Source organism: Dromiciops gliroides, chromosome 4 (assembly GCF_019393635.1).
Source record: "Dromiciops gliroides isolate mDroGli1 chromosome 4, mDroGli1.pri, whole genome shotgun sequence".
NCBI classification, from domain to species: Eukaryota; Metazoa; Chordata; class Mammalia; order Microbiotheria; family Microbiotheriidae; genus Dromiciops; species Dromiciops gliroides.
In genome coordinates, this window is record NC_057864.1 from 852,590 (window position 1) to 870,691 (window position 18,102).

The following is an 18,102-nucleotide window of genomic DNA, read 5'->3' on the forward strand; positions in this document are numbered from 1 at the left end:
TCAGGAGCACCCACAGGACTTTGCCACTGATGAGGCTGAACAAGGATGACTATGTCCTGTCTTGCAGTGAACCATGCTTGATTTAGACGTGCTCCTGGAGGGGAATCTTGCAGGTGCCGGGCCACTCTCCCAAATTAAATGCTTTTCAACCATCGTCATTGTCCGTTGTGAGTGAACACATAGGATTTGCTATGGAACAGTCGTTCCTTGTTCCCTACACATGTGGATGGAGGTTCAGTAATTACTGGTAGTTTCTTAGTTACCATTTCAAGAAAAATAAGGTCTGAGATCTTTTTCCTCTCCTTTGGCATCTTCCCGTCTTTCAGATACCATGAAAATTTGTCCTTCGGTGCCCTCAGAAGTTATTTCTTCTGTTTATGCTTTGTTTACATCTGTACCATTCCTATTTTCCTAAGATGGACATGCAAACCTATGGTGTTAAGGGTAAAGGTTAAGGAAAAGTTTGTTTTAAAAAAAAATCTTAATAGATTTTCTTTTTCCCTTCTCCTCGTGTCATGATGCTTGATTTGTGTTTGTCTTTGAAATGACATTTTCAGTTATGTGGATTTGTTTCCCCCCATCCATTTGTCTTTTTCTATTATTGTAACTTGTTTAAATCAGCCAGACTTCTTTTTTTCTTTTTTTTTCTTTTTTTTTCTTTTTTTTGCGGGGCAATTGGGGTTAAGTGACTTGCCCAGGGTCACACAGCTAGTAAGTGTTAAGTGTCTGAGGTCGGATTTGAACTCAGGTACTCCTGAATCCAGGGCTGGTGCTCTATCCACTTCGCCATCTAGCTGCCCCCAGACGTCTTTTTAATGATGTTGCAGATATTGTCCCCATTGTTGTTTTTCTAGACTTGTATTCATTTTGCTCTTTGCACTAAGAAGTCAGTTTTCTGCCTTCATGGCCTGCACAGCAGTGACTCCCACATCAGTAACATTGGTTCTTATAAAATATAATTCCTTTTTTTGGGCATGTTATGGGGCGCTCCCCAGGTCTAGTACCTCCTGGGAAAAGCATTCAGGCTATAGAGATGTGAGATGTTACACGATTATTTGGTGTTTACAGTCTCCGGCCTCCTGTATTCCTCATTCCTAAATCGTATTTCCCACTATCTTCACCTCTAACCTGCTTTTGCACTGGAGTCACCAGCTATCAGAACATACAGTGATTTGATTGGGAGAGTCTCTATGGCTTTAGCTCTTTGTCTGCAGCAGATACTGGTCTGTCAGCTGTAATTATTGTCATTATTTTCATTTTTGCACATCTTCACCAAGATGAAGGAATACAAGACCAGCTGACCAAACATCTCATGGAATTAGGGTTTGTGTTGCCTTCAGAACTAGGATAAAAAGTTCTCTGTCTTTGCCTAGCCAAGGCGAACCTGGGGGCTGTGCTTCTGTGTACTACAACTGCATCCTGATTTGGGGCCTCACTTCTTTTCTTTTTCTTTTTTCTTTTTTTGGTGAGGCAATTAGGGTTAAGTGACTTGCCCAGGGTCACACAGCTGGTAAGTGTTAAGTGTCTGAGGTCGGATTTGAACTCAGGTTCTCCTGACTTCGGGGCCGGTGCTCTATCCACTGCGCCACCTAGGTGCCCCTGGGCCTCACTTCTAATGAGAATATCAAAATTGGTAAGCTCCATTCCTTCAGTAGTAAGCATGTGAGGCAAGAATCTCTTGATTGGGTATTTTAAGTTGTCTAAAAACTACCCTTTCTTTCTTTCCTCTGCCCTCTTTTCTGTTCTGATACTGTCACTGCTGAAGTTCAGGACTGGAGCCCTTTTCCGTTTTCCTTTGTTTCATGGATTCCTGTGGCAGTCTCCTGCTTAGTCTGGATGGGCTTTTCTTGAGACCGAGTAAGGCAGGTTTTTTGGAAAGCAGATACTGGGACAGGGGTTGTTTGCCCTTCGTTTTCAGTGAGGACCAATGACATCATGGATGATGCCTTAATTTGTAGGTGAATTGGTTTTACGTGAGACAAAGTTGCACAAAGTCAAGACCAGGACAACGGCCCAGGTTGCGGTGCATGGCCTTGTCCTCTTCGATGTCTGAGCAAGCTCTGAAGCACTCCATGGTTCCTGGTTCAGCCGCCTTTGTGGCCAGGAACAAACTGTTCTCATTAGCCCATTTTCTGGGGAAAGTCTTCTCGTGATTGGGGTAAATGCCTCCCTTACTCGTCTGTGCGTCTGACGCCTGTTGGTTATCCTCAGCCTGGTTCGACTCATCTGCACAGATGCTCTGACCAGGGCGTGGCCCCGTTCTCATGCTGCAGCTTCTTGGAGCTACAGCTGGGAGGTGGGTGTGTGCAGTGAACCCCAGAGTTGGATGAGCAGTTCTCACGCCACAGAACACCCAGATACCCCAATACTCTGGGACAGCGTTTAGGGCATCCAAGAATCGGCAGCGTTTGCTGATTTCTCGGCATCGATGTAATTTCTGGTTAGCTCCGCAGTACAGCCTGACACTGGAGTGAGGTGCTCTTCTGTTTTTGATTTTCTGTAGTAGGTACTACTACATTAATGGCAACCATGAGTGTCTAGGGCTTTGCTTGCTTGTTGATGTTGTTTCTGGCATTGGAAATTTGGGAATATGGATTTAGAAAAAAGCGAATAATTCAAGAAGTGACCCAGCTTTGCTGAATCAGGGCTTCTTGACTTTTGTGGGTGTCATGGACCCCTTTGGCAGCTTGGAACCTAAGCCTCTTCTCAGAATAATATTTGAGTAACATTTTTTTTATCATATGTTAAACTTCAGTTAGAGTCAAGTAAAAATAAAGATTTTTTTCAGCCACATTACAGAAAACAGAAGGCTCTGAGCTTTTCAGTTTGGAGAATTTTAAAGATTTTATTATTTTTAGATATAAACGTGGCTGACTTTTTTTTCATTTCTTAAAAAAAAGTTGAGATTTCTTTGTCAAAAATTAGTATCCCTTCTTTGCATGTTTTTGCACTCGGCCTTTTGATCAGACAGTGAACAGTGAGGAAAAATTTTAAACTAATCAGTCTCTGCAAAAAAAAAAGTTAATGTTCTGTTCCGAATTGGCACGCATGCACTCCACAGTAAGCTCCTAAGCTTTGTGGGGGCAGCTTATCTATGTTTTCTTTTTTCCCGTGGATCTTAGGAAGTGCATTGTCCATAGTAGACTGTATTAAATATTAAATTTAATTGTCAAGGGGCAGCTAGATGGCGCAGTGGATAGAGCACTGGCCTTGGAGTCAGGAGTACCTGAGTTCAAATCCGGCCTCAGACACTTAACACTAGCTGTGTGACCCTGGGCAAGTCACTTAACCCCAATTGCCTCACTAAAAAAAAAAAAATTAATTGTCAAGTATCATACAAGTTAAACTAACAGCTTTAGAAATGGTTGGTAACTATGCAAGGCTGTAAAAATAACGAATTCTAAGAGCAATGATAGAAAAAAGCCTCACAGCATTTTTACATAGTTTTAGGAATTATTTAATGAATGGTTTAGGAAGGGCAAGATTTATTCTTTAAACTCATTCCTGTGTGTGTGTGTGTGTGTGTGTGTGTGTGTGTGTCTCTCTCTCTCTCTCTCTCTTTTTCTTTTGGTGAGGCAGTTGGGTTTAAGCAACTTGCCCAGGGTCACACAACTAGTAAATGTCAAGTGTCTGAGTCTGGATTTGAACTCAGGTCCTCCTGACTCCAGGACCAGTGCTCTGTCCACTGCGCCACCTAGCTGCCCCCATTCCTATCTCTTTTAATGGTGTCAGAGTCCTTGTCCTCCCTTCCCTCCTGCTCATCGCAGCCAGGTTCTGTTTTGGTCTAACCACGTCCCCTGTCCCAGTGTCTAGGTGACATCTTATTTTCCCTTTCTCTGCTAGCATCTGGAGAGACAGCTTCCCACCTGGTTTCCCCACTTCTCATTTCCTGGCTTTGAAAGCTGAGGCCCTGTTTGTGAGCCTACCTGTGGGACCCTGGCAAGCCCCTCTTCCCTGTTGTGACAGTGCCCGGGCGGTCCTAGGAAGACTTGTGAGACGCTGCCCCAGACCTCTGCAGTGCTGGGCTCCTCGGCCCTTTGGTGGAGGAGTGGAAGAAGGGAGTGGGACAGCACTTTGTTCAGGCACTTCATTTGATCGTGTGCCAAATTGTGCTCAGCCCTGGGAACCAGAGATTAGGCACAGGCCAAAGAAAGCTAAGTCTGCGGTGGAGCCATAGCTGGGTCCCTTCTTGTGTCCTTCCCAAAAGCCAGGGTGAACGGCAAGAAGATGGTGAGGCTGCCTGTGGGCTGGGACTGCCTAGGTTTGGCGCCTCCCGAACTTGGGTTTCTGCATCACTCAGAGCATCCTGTTGTCTTGGTCATCGTTGTGGTCGTCAGACCAGAGATTCCTTTTGTGTAGGGAATCCCTGGTGAGGGAATATCTGCAACATCCTGGAAATGATGCTTGGTCCCCAGACTTGTTGACTTCCAAACTTTCCCTCCATCAGCTGCACCATGTAAAGAGCTAATCTAACGAGGCTTCATTTTCCACCTTTCCCCTTTCCTTGGTTCCCCACACTAGCTGTGTGCTCCTTCATGATCCTGGGGCATGCGGCCGAACAGAGATAGACTTGTGGGATCTCACTTTCCCTGCCTCGTTTCGTCTGGTATTCCGCTGCTTTGCACAAAGATTTTCACATAACATGCTCAGTAAGTGTTGGAGTTGAGATTAGAACTCGTGTCCTTAGTAGCCTTTGAGAGGTGGCAAGGCTTGATTTATTTCTTCTTATGTGTTGCCTGGAAGCTGCAGTAACATTTGAGGCTGTTGGTCACCTTTGTTAGAACCAAGGGGCCCTTGGAAATGGAGTCAGGGAAACAGACGGACTTGAGGTGACATGTCCTAGAAACAGCAGGGTCAGCTCTATGGCCCAGGTCCCTTGACTCTCAGGTCCCAAGTCTTCACTGCAGGGAGTTGGTGACTGGGCTGGGGGTGGGGTGGGGTGTGTGTACGTGCATGCATGCGTGCGTGTGTTCGTGCGTGTGCATGTCTGGAGGTGGGGGGGGGGACAGTGTGGGTGGGAGGGCTTCCCCATCTTCTCTCCAAACTCTGGACCCAAATTCAAGCCAACCCTGAAGTGCACATTCCTTGAGAAGAGCCCGTTTCTGTTTTTGCTGCTTTGTCTCCTGTCACCTTTCCTGTATTAGAATAATTCAGCTTGCATTTGTTTAGCCCCTACGAGGTACTGGGCCGTGTGCTAGTTTCTAGGGGTACCAAGTAAAGCCCTTTGCTTGAGGAGCATTCCTGAAAACGCTCCCAGAACCGCTCCATCGGGGTAGCCAGTGGGAGAGAGCATTTCTGCCCACTTTGTTTTCTTCAGATTGGAGGACTCCTTTCAAGACTGTGTGTCCTCCTCAGCCCAGGCCTGAGCTTTGGGTAGGAAGGTTCCCCTGCCCTGCCCTGCCCCCTAGAAGTTGTTAACACTGCCCAGGCTCTGCCCTTTCCTGTGGAGAGCTTCACGTGTGTGTGGCCTTGGTGGGGTGATGTCCTGCCCTCCCCATGAGAGGCTTGGCCCGGGTCATGCTGGGACATGTTCTGTTAAAGGGTGACTCTTCCCCACCTCAGGCACTTGGGCAGTTGTTTTGGCACGTGGTTGTAAAATGGTGTCAGAGCATCTGGACTAGTGGGTGGGTGGGAGGCTTGCCCGTACCTTGGGAAGACCTCATTTGTTCCAAGTACAACACTTGGCTGACTCGCCTGGTTCAGGTCACCTTTACAAGACTGTGTAAGGGTCGCTCACGGTTTGCACTCAGTTTGTCTTTGTTGTTGCTCGTGCCTTTTGGTGAGATGTCTCCCTTTGTCTCTGTAGTTATCAGAGACTGTTACAGACGGTTGCTGTGCTCGAGGCTCAACGTACTCAAGCAGTCCAAGACCTCGAAAGTTTAGGCAGACACCAGAGAGAAGCGCTGAGAAATCCCATTGGATTTGTGGAAAGACTCCAGAAGAAGGTACCGAGTGGGTGTTTTTAAAGCTTTGTTGGTATCTGTTCTCTGCTGTTAAAGCTTCCTCCCCCTCTCCTCCTTCCCTGCACCTGGGCGGGCCTCCTCGGGCCCATCCCCTCTCCTCTGAGGCCGAGCTCTTGTTGGTGCCCTGTCCAGAAGAGAAGACACTTGTCCCTGCAGAGCTCATGTGGTGCCTGGGGTGGAGTCATCTGAGCAAAACAGAATGAATGAGGTTGCTGGGAAAGGACCTGAAGGGTTAGACTTTGGGATCTGATTCTTTTTACAAATCCTTGCATAGAGAAAGCATTTCCTATTGACAAAAACAGCAGCCCCGTGGAAGTCCTTGTGGCATTTAGTTAAAAAAGCTCGACACTTTAATCTCCACGTTCCTTTTTTTGACAAAAAGGGAAAGTCTCCCAGTATGAACTAATGGAATTTTGGTCTTAGAGAAAGACAAGCCCCTCCGGTTGGGGGAGCATGGGGCGGGGCATGGTGCCCAGAGCCCTGGGTCTGGGGTCAGCAAGGCCAGACACTTAGGAGCTGTGTGACTCTGGCATCATCTCTGTAGAGGATTTAGCTCACAACCCATGTTCTGTAGATGCTGGTTATTCTTTATTATCCCTACTCTGTGTGTATGAATGGCATTTCCTCCACATCGGAGTGTCAAGAGAACAGCTCCCAAACCTTTTGTCATAGTTGGCGGGCTCTAAGCTCTGTGCGTGTGATGAGATTTCATGCTCCCTGTAGACACATACCCAGTCACCCGCCTGGGTCATTAGCATTCCCGAGGCCATCTCTGGAGGCGATCCCGAGGATTGGGGGCCGGGGTGGGGCTGATCCTGATCTTCCTTCCATTCAGATGCAGTACTTGACTGTAATGGGCCCCCGAGTGTTCATGTGCTGCTCAGTTCCACGTAATATGGGAAGCAGATTGGGGGCTTGGCAGCGTCTCTGTGCTCAGGACATGGGGGACCTTTCTTGGGTGGGTTTCAGGGTCTTTGCAGCATGGTTGGACCTGGGCCTCTTGGCCCTGAAATCAGGACCGCTCCAGGCACTACCCCTCCGTGGAGTCATGGATCGGCCATGGTTGTTTAGCCCTTGATTTGAGTGAGGCGGGTTTCTTGGTAACTGCTTCCTTCTTTCCTTTCTAAACTCTGCGCTGTGAACTTGGCAGATGTTCGTTTTTCCATGCAGAATTTTAGATGTCCGTGATCACAGAACTTCTTTGTTCATGGGTAAGGGATGTTCATTGGGCGGTTACGAGTGCCACAGTGCACAGAGAACGGGGCCTGGAGTCAGGAAGACTCAGTGTCCTGAGTTCAAATCTGGCCTCAGACACTGAGTCGCTGTGTGACCCTGGAAAAGTCACTGAACTCTTGTTTGCCTCAATTTCCTCATCTGTAAAATGAGCTGGAGAAGGAGATGGCAGATGGCCAATCACTCCAGTATCTTTGCCACGAAAACCCTCAATGGAGCCACGGAGAGTCAGATGTGACTGAAACGACTGAACAACAGCAAGAAGGATTTTTCAAAAACCAAACCTGGCATTGCAGTAAGAGTAGTAGATTTATCATCAGAGGCCTGGTCATTTGCCACTCTGGGCCTGAGTTTCCTCCTTTGTCAAAGGAAGAGGTTGGGGTCCCTTCAGGGGGTGGGGGGTCTGCTTCACTTATCTCACACTTCCTCATTGGTACCTGGTGGCTTCATGGTTATGCGTGGTTTGCTTAGAGGGACTCCATGTGTAGGGGAAAGCAGCCCCATGGCCTTATGGGACACTGTAGAATGGGGCTCAGCTTCCTTGCCCTGGGGGACAGGGTGAGGGCAGGTGATGTGATGCTTGGTGGAAGGACAGCGTCAACAAACTTACATCTGACTTGTGAGCAGAGGAGAAAGTGCAGTGGGTTTTCTGTGTCTGGGGAGGATTCGTAATGGGTTCTTCTCCACAGGATGTGTAGGAAGGAGCAGTTCCGGCTTACACAGCCATAGCCATGACAAGGGTCAGTAGGCTTCTGCTTTGGTTCAGACTTGTTGGTTTTGGTTTGTTAGGGAAGGTTGGAAGATGAGGTGTAGTCACGTCTTGTGAGGCTGGTGAGGGCGTTGCAGTGCATCTGTTTCCTTAGGACTTGTGTGACAAAGCGTAATGGGTGTGCTTCTGTAGGATTTCTCTTTTTAACAAGTTGTGTGGTGCTTAAAGCTTCGCTTCCGTTCCTGAGCATGCCGTTGGCTATTTCGTGGAGGCTTAGGGGGACCGTTTGGTTCTCTCTCCCTCCCCTCTCCAGCCCTCTCCCTTTTCAGTGGCTACATTGATGGTGGTAGAGGAGAAGTGATTGTGCCTATTAACAGGTGCTGAATATTTTTGCATTAAATTTTGTTCCTCGCTTTTTTGTTTTCCAGACTGATATAGGGCTTCCATTTCCACAGAGAGTTGTCCAATTACCAGAGATTGCGTGGGACCAATACACCAACACCCTTGGAAACTTTGAGCGAGAATTTAGAAACCGCAAACGCAAAACGAGGCGGGTGAAGTTGGTCTTTGATAAAGGTCAGTCATGGTTGGCGTCCGCCCAGGCTTAAGTGGGAAATCTCATACTGGGTTTTGAGGGAATAATTCCATATTCTGGTATTGTTTGTAGTAGGTTTACCTGCCAGACCGAAAAGTCCATTAGATCCTAAAAAGGACGGGGAAACCTTTTCCTATTCTGTGCTGCCTTTAAGTGATGGTCCCGAGGGTTCCTGCAGCCGGCCCCAGGTAAGGAAAAGATGGGAGAGCTTTTCTTCCAAAGCCTTTAGAAGTCACTAACTGGAGAAGACCTTTTCCCTTGTTGGGTTATCATAAAAACTCCCCCTTTTCACAGGGACGCTTTGGGGGTTTGCCATGGTCTCGGAAACGCCCTTCCTTGGCCTCGTGAGGCTTTTCTGGAAGGGGGATCCCTTCCTGCCCTCTGGCCCCTCAAACCCTTACCTTAAACCCTTACCAAACCATGGCTCTGCCCTTGCCTCCTCAAAGCCAGAAGTGATCTGTGGTCCCCTGGATGGGCATGGTCAGAAAGGTCTTTGGTCGAGGGTCCCCTCCACTTCTTCCCTAAGCCCTTCCCTGTGTTCATCTCTCTGACCAGATGATAAGAGGACGCCTGTGTGACGAGACCAAGCCAGAGACGTTCAATCAGCTCTGGACCGTGGAGGAGCAGGTGAGGAGGCTCCCGGTCACTGCACAGACATGCTGGGACGGGAGGAAGCCCCTGGCCTCCATCACATGCGTACCCTTGTCTTCTCTCTAGAAAAAACTGGAGCAGCTCCTCCTGAAATACCCGCCAGAGGAGGTCGAGTCTCGGCGCTGGCAGAAGATCGCCGATGAGCTGGGCAACAGGACGGCCAAGCAGGTGACCATGCCTGAGGCCAGCTCCTCTGCTGCCCTGGGCGGGAGGAGTCGGGGTGGGGTGGGGGTGGAGGGGAGCCAGGAGCCAAGCGTTTGGGGTCTGCAGAGTGCACTCCTCATTGGGGGAGCTGACCTGGCACTGCTGCTGTGGCTTCCTGGGTGTCTGCCGAAGGCTCGCCCTGGGATCAGTGGGGGTTTTCCCTGCGGCTCTCCTTCCAAGGCCCAGGAAGCTCTGTCATCCTCCCAGACCCAGGCAGGGCTGCCCATCCTGAGGCAAGCTCCCCTCGCTGTCCATCCTAGGCACTCAGAGAAGACCAGGGACATTGTTGTGCCTCTCTCCTGCCCCTTCTTGGACCTGGCTCCACCCCCTGCTCCTTGAGTGTTTTTTCTCTGTCCCTGTCTCTTTCATATTTGTGTGTGTACACACACACACACACACACACACACACACACTCACTCACTCACTCACTCACTCACTCACTCACTCACTCACTCACTCACTCACTCACTCATAAATGTACTCCAAACTCGCTCTTACTTGTCTACATCACACACATGGTCCCATACACTGCTCACACATACCCCTCCACTCACACAATGTACCACACACTCTACCCTGACTCACATGGTACACACACCAGACATTCTCTCTCTCTCTCTCTCTCTCTCTCTCTCTCTCTCTCTCTCTCTCTCACACACACACACACACACACACACACACACACACACACACACACACACACGCACGCACACGCACATGCACACCCTCCATAACTTGTTTCTGCTCTTGCTCTCCTCTGGAGGAGCTCCTGGTGGGTGGCCTGGTGTAGCCCGCCACCCCCATCATGTGCCTGTCCCATACCTTCTACCTTCCTTGGGTGCTCTGTATACCAGCCCACCATAGGAGTGGCGCCTGGGCACGGGAAGACACCTCCTCTGTGGGAGTCACCAGGCTATGTCAGATACAGGGCTTGAACCCATGACTTCAAGGGTGCAGGCCAACCGTAGGGGCCAAATTTAATATGGGGAGAGTTAATTGGGTGGCTTGCTGTAATATTGGGGTTCAGAAAATAATGAGGGACCTCTAGGTACAAGGTTTCCTCCCCTCCAAACTGCCTTTTTAGATCTTTCTCCCAGGCCAATAAGAAGGGAGCCTCACAGCCTCTTTTCCACAAACGAATCAGGTTTTATTAATGGGAATAAAATACACACCAAAGGTGAAATTAATTAAGCCAATGACAAGGGAATAGGGTAAGAGGAAAATGGATAATCCCCCTAACTCTAACAAAAGCCTCTACAATCCCCAAACTCGCTTCCAGCTCAGCTAATTCAAAGGGCTGGATTTAACTCACCACCAGGGGTCCATAATTTCTATGGCAGCCAGTCTGCTCCGAAGCTCCTTCAAGGCCAGAGAGCGAGTGAGAGGGTGTGTTACTTCCTGTTGGGGTCCCCTTTTTTACCTTTTTCTCCCTCCCCCAAAGGGTAGGTCCTTCAAGTAGTGTGGCTGAGACTGGTTCCCTGTCGATGACGCAGTCCACAGCCTCTGAAGACAGTCCTCCTCAGGGTTGGCCAAGTTTAAACTAGGTGGCTAAAAATCTAATCGTCTTAAGTGGGTACTTAGTTTCTCATTCACAATTCAAACACTACTAAATCAGTCAAGTTGGACCCCTGGGCATCTGCCAAATTCCATTATTTTACTACACAGCTCTGGCCTGGGCGTGTGGTATGGGGCAGGTGCCAGCATTCACACAGCAAGCTCTCTTCACCTTTTCTGGGTTCAGAGCCCCTGTGGCCCTCTGGTGTGTCTCTCCTCTTCCTCAGAATCATTTCTGTGAAGATGTGAAATGAATACACAGCATGACAAATGGAACTGGTCAGAGAAGCCCTTTTTCCATGGGGACTCCCCCTCCAAGGTGTGAGGGTCTGGAGAACATCCAACAGAGGGTCCAAAGTAGCTTTCACGGCTTTTGTTTGGTCCGGACTTGATTAGTGTGGAGCAGAGCGCTGGGTGTACACAGCACTGCCTAAAGAATGTGTGTGGGCCTGTCCTTTTCTCAGTCAGTCTGTTTCTCTTGGAGTGGGACATGCCTGGTGTAGAGAACTCTGGGCATGGAGACTCCTCTTCCCAGGGTAGAGTAGCAGCTCTCCTGCAGCACCCAGCTGAGGGGATGGTTTTCATTCATTCATTCATTCATTCATTCATTCATTCATTCATTCATTCATTCATTCATTCATTCATTCATTTTTAGTGAGGCAGTTGGGGTTAAGTGACTTGCCCAGGGTCACACAGCTAGTAAGTGTCAAGTGTCTGAGGCCGGATTTGAACTCAGGTATTCCTGACTCCAGGGCCGGTGCTCTATCCACTGCGCCACCTAGCTGCCCGATTTTGATTTTTTAAAAGTTACCTATGGGGGCGGCTAGGTGGCGCAGTGGATAGAGCACCGGCCCTGGAGTCAGGAGTACCTGAGTTCAAATCTGACCTCAGACACTTGACACTTAATTAGCTGTGTGACCCTGGGCAAGTCACTTAACCCTCATTGCCCCACAAAACAACAACAACAAAAGAGTTAACTGTGTTTGAGATGCCACTTTACTATTTTTTTTCAAATTTCTCCAACTCCCACCCCTCAAAATTTTTTTATTAAAAATAAATTTAAATGGAAAATATATCTGAAACAAAAACCTTGAGAGACCAAGATAGGAAGAACAGAATAGTTAGATGACATCAAGTTTGACTTTGATGTTCATAGCTTCCAATTCAGCTACAAAATATCAGAATACGTAAGGAACAGAAACTGTGTCGATGGTGTCACTACGGTTACACACAGTGAAGTTATACTTCCTGTTGCGCATGGCCGACCAGGAAGGTGGTAGCTTCTCTAGCAGAGGTGACAGTGAGCTCCCACACTTCATACAGACACGTGGGCAACTGAGCGGTCAAAACAGTTGAAGAGGCGGTCGTGAAGCAGAAAGGAAGTGCCATGTGCTAAAAGGGCATCTCGTTCCGTTTCTCCAAAACGGATTCCACCCTGGACATTCCTTCCGCCAATAGGCTGATTAGTGACTTTATCTTTGGCTCCAGTTGTCCTCACCTGAAATTTGTCTGAGACCATGTGACATAATCGCTGATAGTAGACGACCCCTATGAAGATACCTGCTTCTAGTTCTACCCCACTGATGCCGCTGTACAATCTCTCTGTGCCATAGAAGTTGTAAGCAGCAGCCACTTGACTATTTTAAAAACCTTTTTTTCTTTCCCTTAGGTTGCTAGCCGAGTGCAAAAGTATTTCATAAAGCTGACGAAAGCCGGCATTCCCGTTCCAGGCAGGACCCCAAACTTGTATATGTACTCCAAAAAGGTAACCCCCCCCCCCAAAAAAAAAAACAAACCCCAAAAAACCACAGGACAAATGAGTGCGTCCTCTTTAGAATTCACTTACTGGACAAGGACATGTTTTTCTTTTTTTTTTTTGCTCAGGGCAATGGGGGTTAAGTGACTTACCCAGGGTCACACAGCTAGTAAGTGTTAAGTGTCTGAGGCTGGATTTGAACTCAGGTCCTCCTGACTCCAGGGCCGGTGCTCTATCCACTGCGCCACCTAGCCACCCCAGGACATGTTTTTCCAACCCCCAGTTTAGGAAAATGTACCCAAATACGGTAGGCAATATTTCAGAAGGGAATAAATGCTCTTGGATGTAAAAACCTGACCCAAATCCCCTCATGTCTGTAAAGGGATTGCCCACTCACTTGTCAAAGCCAGAGTGGGCCCTGTCTGACCTCTCTGGGCTTTGTGCTTTCTGAGACAATCCCTCAGATTGGGGTTGGGGGTGATCGGCTGCTGAAGAAAGGCCCTTTCTTTTTTCTCTCTCTTTTCTTCTGGTCACCTTGCTGTAGTTCCTCAAAACAAGGGAGTTGGGAATTTGAGGTTCCCCCTCTCCCATTCCCTGGAAGTCCCTGTAACCCCCAACCCCCTTTTCTCTTTGGGAAAGTGAGGCTGTTTCTCAGGCTGTTGGCCTTTGTGGGGGATGGCAGGTTAGGCCGCAGTCCAGTGAGCACCATGGTTGGGCTTGGGCTCGTTCACCTTCTAATGCAGAAGAGTTGTTAAGGTGCGGGGCCGTGTCAGGACCCAAAACGGACGCCTGAGTTTGGATGATTTCGAGCAGGGACAAGCGTGGGGAGGCTGGGCGAGCCCAGCTCATTGTGTCAGTACCGGCAGCCGTGGCGACCCCGTGAGCCCAACAGGACCAGAGTGATGGGCTCGGGTCTGGAGGCTGGCAGGCCAGGGCTGTGTCCTCAAGAAGAACTGGTGCTGTCGGCTTTGAAGGAGAGAAGGTGCACGGCTTCGGGCCACAGGGGCCCTTTGTGAATGATGGGCAAGAGGCCTGTCCGCACCTGGCACAACCAGAGGCAGGGACCAAGATGGGGCCTGAAGGCGAAGTCTCAGGCAGCTCGCTGGCTGTGGTCCCTTTGGCACCGCCCTCTCTGCTGGTGACTGACTCATTGTGGGCTGCATGAAGGTCACCAGGCCCTGGGACTCGAGGTCTAAAGGGGACTGTTCTTATTGGCTTGGTGCCCTGGCAGAGTTGTAGGCTCACAGTTGTCCGCCCTCTCATCAGGCAGGCCCAGGAGAGAGGTGGTACTTGGGGATGGCTACACTGCTGGAGGAGGTCAGTCAGTGTTGCCCTCCCTCCCCAGTCTGGACCAGCAGCTCCTGCTTTGTTCATGAAGCCAGGCTAGAAGCAGTTCTTGTCTTGGAGGCCTAGGTCGAGCCAACGGGTTTCTGTATTCGTCGTTAGAGGTGTTATTACTCATGAATTCGACTTCGTAGAGGCCATTTCTCTTTGGTAGCCGGTACCACCACGTGCGTCTCAGCCCAGTGTGGTCTGTCTTTTGTCATGGGCATTCCTCTCTCAGGCTGGTACTAGGTTCCTGTTTGATCAGCTCCTACTGATGGATGATTTGATGGGTATTAGCCATCTCTGTTGTCGGCCTTATCTGTGCACAACCAGTTTTCCCCTCCTGACCCCCACCCCCAGTCTACTTGGCCATTTTCATTTTCTCCAGAACATTCAGACCTACTTCTATTTAAATGCCATTCCAAGGGTGAACATATTGTTATTCGGTCCAAGTGTAGCACGATGATTTGCTTTGTTTCCACTTCCTTTCCTAACAGTGCCCAGTAATTTGGCTGGCTCTTTGGCCACTTGCTAAAATGGTATCTTCTAGATCCCTTGGGCTTAGTGCCATTGTTTGTAAGACATATCTGTTCATCCCCCTGGATGCCTGGATATATTACCATTTACTCATATTGCAACTCACTTACTGCCATAGGCTAGCCATGCATGGGGGATGTGGAAGCCCTGGGAGTCTTGGTGTGGAAAGGCTAACTAGAGATTTATTATTATTTTTGTGTTTTTAGGAGGACACAAGTAACAACTGTCATTTCCAAAAGTCTGAGTAAGAGAAATGGTAGAGTTACTACCTGGGATTTGCAGCTTGCTTTTCTTTCTTTTTAAAAAATTATATATTTTAAAATTGTGTGTGTGTGTGTGTGTGTGTGTGTGTGTGTGTGTGTGTGTGTAAAAATCTGTCTTATCCTTCCCCCATCCCCTGCCCCCACTTGAGAAATCAAGAAAAGCCAAACCCTTTTACAGACATGTATTGTTTTTTTTGGTTTGTTTGTTTTTGGTTTTTTGCGGGGCAATGGGGGTTAAGTGACTTGCCCAGGGTCACACAGCTAGTAAGTATCAAGTGTCTGAGACCGGATTTGAACTCAGGTCCTCCTGAATCCAGGGCTGGTGCTTTATCCACTGCGCCACCTAGCTGCTCCCGACATGTATTGTTAAACAAAACCAATTTCCACAGTGGCCTTGTTCAATAAGAGTGTCTTCTGTACTGTGAGTCCTTCACCTCAGGAGATGGAGGCATCATCAATCCTCGGGAGTTCTGGTTGGGCACTCCACTGAGTAGTGTTCCTAAGCCTTTCAGAGCTGTGTACTTTTACACGATTGTATCATTTGTCCTCCTGATTTTGTTCACTTCATTAGGCATCACACAGATCTTCCTAGGTTTTTCTGATGCTTTCTCTTATATCATTTCTTTTAAGATAGCGGTATTCCATCATAGCCTATATAACCTAACCCTTGTTCATCTAAACTTTAGTTTGTCGGTACCACCTCATGTTCCCATCCTTTCCCACCTCAAAAAAAGACTCTAAATGTTTTTATATATATTTAGAGTTTGTTTTGCTTAGGATCGGTCTCTATCTTAATCTACAGTTCCTCTAATTCTCCCTCCACCTTCTCCTCTTTCCCTGTTGAAATTTATTTCTGTACCCAGCTCTGTGTGTGTGTGTGTGTGTGTGTGTGAGAGACAGACAGACAGACAGACACTGACTTTTTGTCTGTGTATCTGTATGTGTGTTTTGGATCAGTTCAGAAAAGAGTGAGGTTGACGTGTCAGCTGCTCCCCCTGACCTATCCTGCTTGTTTCTATAGATTTCTACTGTTGTGCCTTCAATATGTGGGATAATTTTCTTTAACACTCCCCCTTCCCTATTCTTCTTCTGTTCTTCTCTTAAGATCATCAAGACATAACCTATCCCAGGCTCTGTCTAATTAGACTCCTCCTTCTATGCCCCTTGATGATAACAGGGCTCAGGGGCCACATGGATCATCTTGCTGTGTCAGAATGTAAACCTTTCCATTGTTCATTCACCTTTCCTTTTTTGTTTCTCTTGACTCCTGTGTTTGACCTTCAAATTTCTCTCCAGTTCTCTTTGGACTTTTTGTCAGGGATTCTTGGAAGTGCTCTAATAGAAGACCATTAATGGTCCATTTTTCTCCCTGTGACATTATACTCACTTTTGCTGGGTAAATTGTTCTTGGCTGTAAGCCTGTGTCCTTTGCCTTTGCCATATCCCGTGCCAAGCTCTTTGCTCCTTCATGGTGGTGGCTGCTAAATCCTATGGGGCCCTTTCTGTGGCTGCTTGGTTCTTGAATTACTTTTTTCTTTGAAGTATTTTTTTTTCTTGTAACTAAAAGCTCAGGATTTTGGCTGTGATGTTCCTGGGAATTTTCATTTGGAGATGTCCTAAAGGGAGTGACCAGTGCATTCTTTCTAGTTCTGATTTGCCCTTTGTTTCTTTTCTTTTCTTTTCTTTTTTTGGTGAGGCATTTGGGCTTAAGTGACTTGCCTAGGGTCACACAGCTAGTAAGTCTCAAGTGGCTGAGGTCAGATTTGAACTCAGGTCCTCCTGACTCCTGGGCTGGTGCTCTATCCACTACGCCACCTAGCTGCCCCTTTGCCCTTTGTTTCTAAGAGATCTGGCGGTTTTCTTTGAAGATTTTTTGAAATAGGATGATGACGCTCCCCTTTTTTGGTCATGGCTTTCAGATAGTACAGTGGTTCTTTCTCCTCAGTCTGTTTTATGGGTCAGTTATTTTCATCCTTTTGACTATTTTTTGAATATTTCTTGTTTCATGAAGTCATTGGTTCCTATCTGATCACAGATTGTTTTTCTTTTTTTGTGGGCTTAGAACAGTTTGTTTTTCTATATCTCTTACAAGTATAATTTGAGAAGGGTTGGCAATTGACAAATTTCATCATTAGTTTCCAACTTGTTAAACAGAAGAGGTATTAGTCTGGTTTTTTTAAATCATGCTATGTGTCTGTGTCCTTTTGAATCAATGATAGAAGCAAAACAAGATTTGAGGGCAAAGCACTAAAGGAATTAACTTTTTACTTCAAACATCTCGCTAGTTGATAAATGCCATTATATAAAAATATCACGTTATTGACTAATCATGGCTTACCCAGAAAGCTACAAAGTGAAAAGAATTTCCAGGGGAAAAAAGATCCAGAGGCTTAATACCTATTTAGGAGGTCAGATCTTATAAAAGAAATATATTCTATGGGGTGTTTACACAACAACATGGGTTTTCTAAGGAAAGCTGTTTCAGCAGACAGGCTGAGGGCAACTGAGAGGTTTCAGGCCCATTGGTGAATTGGGCAGAAGTTTACACCAAGCCACCCGAAGGGGAAATGGGCAGAGGAGAACGGTTTGTGTAAGTGTCCGTGAAGACAACTGAAGCAGTCCCTGTGGAGAACTTAGAACTTAGACCTGCATCCTGGGCCATTGCTGGTCATCTTGACTTTTTCTTTTTCTTTTTCTTTTTCTTTTTTTTTTTTTGGCAAGGCAATGAGGGTTAAGTGACTTGCCCAGGGTCACACAGCTAGTAAGTGTCAAGTGTCTGAGGCCGGATTTGAACTCAGGTCCTCCTGAATCCAGGGCCAGTGCTGCCCCCCATCCTGACTTTTGTCACTGGATGGAGAATACACAGCTCGCCCTCCCTTAAGCCCAATCCACACCCTGTAATGTCACTGGTCCTCTTCCAGAGGAAGGACAAGCAACCCTGGCTTCTTAGACTGTGACTGGTGAAGATGTTGATTGGGTCTCACTAGTTCTCCCCATTTTTCCGATTTGACCATTCCTTCATAGCTTTAGGTGAGTGAGAAGGGTTTGACCTTCACATTAATGCAAACTTACCCTTTCTTTAAAACCTATGGCCCATCCTTTTGCCTGGTGGTTTTTGGGGTTTTTTCTGTTTTCAGTACAGTTAGGCATCCATGTTCTATCCATAATACCCTGGTAAGATATTAGGGGTGGTTTGTTAATTCATCCACTTCCTGTGTGTGTGAGGGAAGGCTGGAGCTAAAGTGTGAACCATGACACCAACCCAGTCTATTTTGAAAATGGTTGTTAATATTTTTGACTTTGGTAATTGA

At 47.5% G+C, this 18,102-nt stretch overlaps 1 protein-coding gene across 4 annotated transcripts in view; it reads left to right on the plus strand.

Annotated features, from left to right (window-relative positions):
* The window catches only part of ZZZ3 (zinc finger ZZ-type containing 3), a 93,476-nt gene that overhangs the window by 70,060 nt on the left and 5,314 nt on the right, over positions 1 to 18,102 (plus strand). For 3 of the 4 annotated variants that reach the window (XM_044003851.1, XM_044003850.1, XM_044003852.1), the window contains 6 exons: positions 5,807 to 5,945; positions 8,334 to 8,481; positions 8,573 to 8,688; positions 9,056 to 9,127; positions 9,218 to 9,319; positions 12,579 to 12,674. In XM_044003851.1, coding sequence (XP_043859786.1) covers positions 5,807 to 5,945; positions 8,334 to 8,481; positions 8,573 to 8,688; positions 9,056 to 9,127; positions 9,218 to 9,319; positions 12,579 to 12,674 — 673 coding nt within the window. The remainder of the gene's footprint in view (positions 1 to 5,806; positions 5,946 to 8,333; positions 8,482 to 8,572; positions 8,689 to 9,055; positions 9,128 to 9,217; positions 9,320 to 12,578; positions 12,675 to 18,102) is intronic. The other variant, XM_044003854.1, reaches the window with a different exon arrangement.